Raw genomic sequence first — 7,028 nt, forward strand, 5'->3', positions numbered from 1 at the left:
ACTGCAATATGTAAGCGGGGGTTTTTTCTGGATTATTGATCACACAACAAGTTATTCATATGTGAATTTACAAACAACAAACAAAAAAAAATTAGACTTTGAAACTGCATATTTGATGGTACATTACTTAATTGTTACTTATTAATTTTGATGTATCATGTATTTATTAATATATCATTATTAACAAAAGATACTATTATAATACATTTCATTGATCAAATACATTGTGATCATCTTTAAAAGTGTAGTTATATATATTAAATATAGTTGGAAATATACATATATGTATACTAACTTATCTAATCAATTTTATATAATAATCTATCTACTCAGTTATTAATCCACCCACTTAACTACTTCGATTGTTTACTTGTCACCTTTCATGTATGTATTATGGATATGTGCTAACAAACTTAACATGAATACACCAAGAATATTGCTTATTTTAAATGATAGAATTGTAGACGGTTTTCTTATTGACGAAATTCTTGTCTAATCACATATGGTGTATGTAAATGAAATCATTTACACGTATATATATATCAAAGATTCGATTCATTTAACTAGTCGATATTAGAATTCTTTTCATTTTATTAAATTATATTAACTGACTTTCATTGTCGAGTCCGTTAAAGAAAAGAAATTCAATTTAAATTACAAAGAAGAATAGACAAAGAGTACTGCAAACATTTTTTTTTCTCAATTATAAGCATAAAAATTAAATATGGCAACCGAGACGAAATTAAGTCAAATGGAAGAGTTTATTAGGGCATTTTTAGAAATAGATGCAGATAGTAATGAAATGATTGATAAACAAGAATTAATTAAATATTGTCAAAAATACCGTTTGGATATGAAATTGATCGATGTAAGTATTTTCTTTTACATGTTTCTTAGTATTATAAGATTTTATTTTGTTCTATATATCTTAACGTTTTCTGTTATTGAAATAACAAAGTACATCTGTAGTTCAATATGAGTATTTTGTCAATATTCTTAGAGTTAAATGGTTAAATTGTGAAACTTTCATTGTCTTTTTTTAAGTAAAAAATCATCAGTAAAACGTATAAGATGAAGTGAACAGTTAGCTGAATAATATTAACCATTATTAATAATAAATATATGTTCATCAGTGATGAATTTTGTGGGATGATTTCTGAAGTTTCAGTGAAAAGCCTGGACCAATAAAGTTTAGCCATGTCAAGTGTGAGGTAGTTACATAACAATGTCGTTGGAAGGTAGTTGAGCTGTATTGAGAATTGTATGTTGGCTGAGTGAACTTAAAGTTAGACACTCTCTCCAAGACGTGAAGGTACTGATTGCGATCTCCGGTGGCGGGGTCGTAAGTGAGCAATGCGTAAGAGCCCTATACTAGAATAAACAGCCGCATAATACTTCATGATTTTCATTGGTTGTTTAACTAAGATCTGTCCATAATGTAAACTATTAGGCTCAATGATTGCTCATAGGAGATATGGAAACAATCAGAAGCTCTCAAGGAATTGTAGTATGATTATTGATCATGCGAGAGGAAAACAGCCTAAATAAACATTCTCTAATTGTAACATGCAATTTTATCATCTTAACAACATGACAAGTTTTTAGCCAACAGCATATAAATTCCAATAATTCAGCTATTTCCAATGTTCTTATTGATTTTGTTTTCTAGACAGTTAATAAACTTACTATAAATCAATCGTTGACCAGCTTAAAGTACACAACACCATTAATGTCATCATTTTTGCCAGCATAATCAGTAAAATAATTAATTGCTAGCTATATTCTACTTCACTTAGGTATTTTAAAAAATAAAATAATTTCCTTGGATTCACATTAAGGATAAAAATAGTTTCCATTTGAAATCATCATGTATAAGGTTCACTTCCACCCTCTCACAATCCAATGAAAAGTTTTATAATTAAAGTAAATCTTTGAACATTATTCATTTTTTGGTGCTAAATCAGTGAGTTATTTATACTGTAGTGAACAAGAACACTGGTGGGGACAATCAAATGTATTTAAACACAAATTACAGACTATCTCACTAAATTCTGATAACTATACAGCAAACAGTTAATTTGCAAAATAACCATCAATTGTCTCAATCTTCACTGTTCCTTCTGTAAATATCAGTTCATCTTCTCTAATTTTATTGCTCATGTATTTTCCTACCAATTGCGCTTCATTTCAGTTCTTTCCTTATCGGTCTTCTGCTAAAATACATTCTATGTCTGACCATCACCATATACTACTTATATGGATATAAGTAGACCACACTACAATACCAAGGTTGAACTTGATACTTATTGGAACATCACAAAAATGTATTTGTCATAGTGTTAAATTGTATCACAATAATCTAAGTGATTCTCTAAAATAAAAAAGCACAATTATAGAAACATAGAGAGAATTACACAGACCGTATGATAATATCAAATAGTTCATATACTGTTAATTATGTACAATTTCTGCATAATTGATTTTAGTTATTTTTTTGGAAGAAAGCTGGTGATTATTTTTGTGTTATTATGATTGGAACTATAGTGTTCATGAGGGAATTGCCATAAATATCATTTTCCATATTATTGATTACCTTGTAAAAACAAGATAAAGTAAGAATCGATCGATCCATAAAGAATCTGTATAAGTCAAACATGATTGAAGTATTAAATACAAATTGGAGAATAATATTATTCACCTGTAGACAAGTGAAGCTCAATAGATTTGGGTTAAAAATAAATCAAAAACTTAGGATGATTCCATACAAAGTACTCTGTACAATGATTTTCATAAATACATTGACAGTATTTATTTTTTTAGTAATTTTTTTTATTGTGAACAATAAACCAATTATAATTTCATTCGGCTTTAATAACAGTTGGGGATGACTGTTTTCAAGACTTTATTAAAGTAATTAATGACCTGGAATCAAAAAAAAGTATTCAACTCATTAATTTTGTTGGGTAGGAAACGTTAATTATGATAGTTAATGTTCGTTGATCTATTTAACAATGTATGTCATTTGAATTTTATGCAGATTTTCTGTGAATTTCATATTAATAATGACGTTCATTGGCCTAGACTGGATATATATTTAAAGAAATATTTGGTTTGGAACTACATACTGATTTATCACCTATGCCATTTTTATCTAGTCTTTAGCGATATTCGTATTCTACTGATTAAATTGTATTGTGATAATAAGTCTTGGTGATTTTAAGCTTTTAAGTAACAATCTAGATCAAAATCTCTAGATCTATGTTTGACATTAGTTGGCACCACTACTACTACATCTTTACAATACTGAAGAAATCATCAGTTTCCCAAAGATTACAGATACAACTTCGTTCCAAACAATATAACATGACTTCGTAAGTGGAATACCATTATATACAGTAAAACGTAGTTTAGTATTAATGAATTATATATACCCTATTAGATATACTACAAACAATCAGAATAGAAAATTGAAAAACAATTGTATATTAGACAATAACCTAGGAAGATACCTTTTTTCAAATAAATTACATTATATATTTGATAACATATGTGAATGATTCGTAAACTATCCATAATACTCTTCTTTATCTGTAATATCTAATTAGGAGTACTATTTATGTTTTTTATTTTCATTTTTATTCATTTACTTTTTTTATAAAAAATTTTTCTTAGCCATGGATAGCAAGGTTTGATACGGATAAAGATAATAAAATCAGTATAGAAGAGTTCTGTCGTGGATTTGGTTTAAAAGTATCAGAAATGTAAGTATTAAAATCAATAAATTATTTTAATAAAAGACTCGAACCCAGTCTCAGAGTGAACACCAACTCTGGGGTGCAGGTGCATCCAGCTGACAAGTACCGAATAGAACGAAACGCACGTCATGGATTCCGCTGCTAGCCACTATCCATCTTTGCTTCTAATTGTAATTGTTTTTGCACTTATTATTTTTTATATAAGAATGTAATTCTTTACTAAAGAAGAAATCTATTCTTGTCTTTAATATCCGTTTACCAAAGGGCTTATGTTAATAATCTGATTTTGTGAGCAATTATCATTCCTCTACACAGTATCATGACATTTGTCTACCAATATACATTCTATTCATTCATTTATACATTCTATAAGTCCTCGAAACGGTAAATCACTTAATAAATCATAGCTCTTGATAGATATTTGTCTGTATATAATTGTTATATTTAGTATACGAATGTTTATTCAGTAGTATATATAAGCGGTTATTATATATAGATTCCTAGTAATAGATATATACGTATTTCCAGTTGACTATGGTATGTTTAGCATGTAACAAATAATAAAAGTACTACACTTAGTTAAGTAACTCATTTTGAATACCTTATTTTATTATTACAAGCAGAGATGCAATGAAATTCAGGACTCACGTTTCGTTCTATTTAAGACTCATCATATGGATATACCTGAATCCCAGAATTGATGTTTACTCCAGGGCCAAAAACCTGTACCGTTGACATTGAACGCCGTCTCGTTATCCGCTTAGCTACTGAGTCATCATAGCCACTAGCTTGTGTAGCTGTGTGAAGTTCAATTCATTTGTATTGGTTGTTTGAATCTTCCCATTGACATTTAGGAATGTCATTGATCAGTCACTTTTTGGTATGTAAGCATTATGTCCGAATCACCTCAATATTGTAAGTAAGTCACAAACATTATAAGCGTAATTGGGTGGTGGTTAGCAATGTAAACGAACATTACTAGGTTGGAGTCCTGGAGCAAAGATCCACTCTGCGATGCAGGTATATCCAGATAACGAGCCCTACATAACATGAAATGAGCACCCTGAATTTCATTGCTGACCACAATCTCTTCCTTAAATGCCTATGATGTACTGGCAATATCATAAAAATCCGCACATGATGCATACATCTCAAAAGAGACTGATAGATTTCAGTCCTAAACACCAATGGTAGAATCCAGACAATCAATATAACCAAACTTTATTTTAGAAGTTAGAAAATAAAATACTAACATGTGAGCAGTGTTTACTGATATCATTGTCATAGAAAAACGATGTATTTATTACGTATTTATTCACTAGCAAGTTATTACTTTTTAAAGACGAACTAAGAAATAAATAACTTTAGTCGCATTAGAATTTAAAGGTTAAAGTAGCAGCATTTGGCGCACATTCGAACACCAGGCATGATTCTTGAAAAAATATATGTAAGTTTGGTTCTCTGTTGACTGAACAATTTTTGACTTACTGCTTGTTTTGAATTATACTCTGTTCCTTTCATTAAATGACTTTCTTTCAAATTGCTGGCTGTATACAATATCCTATCTATTAAGTCTGCTTATTTAGCCTTTGAATCTACACTGTCCGATGAGAAGTGAGTTAGCAGTGCTTAAGAGATTGATTAATAGAAAGATATCTCGGACTAGCGCGTCTTTGAGATTGAATGAGATCAAAAGAATCATTGTGAAAAAGGTATTGTGGAATTTTTTGTAAGTGTCATCAGCTGATAACTTCTGACGTTGGATAGTATAAACTTAGGATCGATAATTTCATAAGAATAATCAACCTGTTGTGTTCTGAGCGCAATTTCACTCGGTGTGAACAGATTTTGAAAGTACTTACCATGATCAGTTAAAAGTTTAATTACGTTTTTGCATAGATCCCTGATGTATATTAATGCTGAAGTAAAATTTGTCAGCTTATCTCAACAAGAAGAAGAGACAATTTACCAGGAATTTTGAAACAAGACATGAAAAATAATTTTGAAACCTAGGGTACAGGCATGAGATGTCAACTGATGCAGAATAAAAAATAATCGCTCTGTGTTTTCTTTTTCAAACCACAATTAATCCTTACTGACGGTTTGCTGCGAATATTGTTCGTGCTCTATGTAAGTTTATAATAAAGACGAACTATTTGAAACCTATAATCTAAACTGACTAACAATTCACATTATCTATTGCTGCAATGAGAAAAGTTACCACTGAACTTTATCGATAAAATTTCACAGCAATTTGAATTAATTCGCCAAAATGGTAAATTGTAATTAGATCAACAGATTTAGTTTATTAACTTTATACTTTCATATCAAATTATTGGTGATCATTGAAAAAAAATCTACCGTTTTCTTTTGTCTACTTTAGTCGACGTGAAAAAGATGAATTAAAAAAAGAAAGAGATGGCAAATTTCCTAAGCTTCCACCGAATATTGAAATTATTGCAGCAACCATGTCCAAAACAAAACAATATGAAATATGTTGTCAATTTAAAGAGTATGTTGATAATACTAGTCGAACAGGTAATGACATGAGAGAGGTAGCAAATAAAATGAAATCATTATTGGATAACACATATGGTCGTGTATGGCAAGTAGTTCTACTAACTGGTTCATATTGGATGAATTTTTCACATGAACCATTTTTATCAATACAATTTAAGTATAATAATTATGTCTGTTTAGCATGGAGAACACCATCTCAATAATAATTTTATTAATGAAAATACAATTGACTATGGATTCATACATATTACAGAAAGAATATATAGATGAACATTTTAAAAAGCTGTATAAGAAATGAGTAATTTTAAATGTTAAACATTTTTAAAACAAGTATTTTGTTTCTACATTAATTTAAACATAGACTATTCTGTAATGATAAACAATTCAGTAATAAATTGGGTACAATATTATTATTTGTCCATTTTGAAATAAATAAAATTTCAATTCATTGCTATTGTTTACTTGAATCTTGCCGATGATATTTAGGACTGCAATTGATCAGTCTCATATTGGTCATATGTGCATAGTGTGCGTATTACCTCGATATAGTCTTAATTCACAAGCATTATAAGCAAAGATGGATAGTGGCTAGCAGTGGGATCCACGACGCGCGTTTCGTTCTATTTGGGACTCGTCAGCTGGATGTGCCTGCATCTCAATCAAGGCTTTTTCGAGGCCATACGCACAGTATGCACATAGCCAAGGAAAAAGTGAAGGCATCATTGTAAACAGGATAAATATAGCACATATGCC

The 7,028-nt window shown here is 29.8% G+C and overlaps 1 protein-coding gene across 1 annotated transcript; it reads left to right on the plus strand.

The window, feature by feature from the left end:
- Window positions 1-565: 565 nt before the first annotated feature.
- Smp_045200 (putative 22.6 kDa tegument antigen) lies at window positions 566-6,733 on the plus strand. The gene is made up of 3 exons (XM_018788634.1): window positions 566-868; window positions 3,673-3,761; window positions 6,139-6,733. The coding sequence occupies exons 1-3, from the start codon at window positions 725-727 to the stop codon at window positions 6,476-6,478; spliced, it is 573 nt and encodes a 190-aa protein (XP_018654157.1). The 5' UTR covers window positions 566-724; the 3' UTR covers window positions 6,479-6,733.
- Window positions 6,734-7,028: the final 295 nt, after the last annotated feature.

The sequence above is a fragment of the Schistosoma mansoni genome, chromosome W (genome assembly GCF_000237925.1).
Source record: "Schistosoma mansoni strain Puerto Rico chromosome W, complete genome".
NCBI classification, from domain to species: domain Eukaryota; kingdom Metazoa; phylum Platyhelminthes; class Trematoda; order Strigeidida; family Schistosomatidae; genus Schistosoma; species Schistosoma mansoni.

Bases quoted from the DNA above. Each gene is read 5' to 3' on its own strand.
- Smp_045200 (XM_018788634.1), top strand. From the start codon at position 725: ATGGCAACCGAGACGAAATTAAGTCAAATGGAAGAGTTTATTAGGGCA. The intron at 869-3,672 runs GTAAGTATTTTC...AATTTTTCTTAG, and splicing joins TGGATATGAAATTGATCGAT to CCATGGATAGCAAGGTTTGA. The intron at 3,762-6,138 runs GTAAGTATTAAA...TGTCTACTTTAG, and splicing joins GGTTTAAAAGTATCAGAAAT to TCGACGTGAAAAAGATGAAT.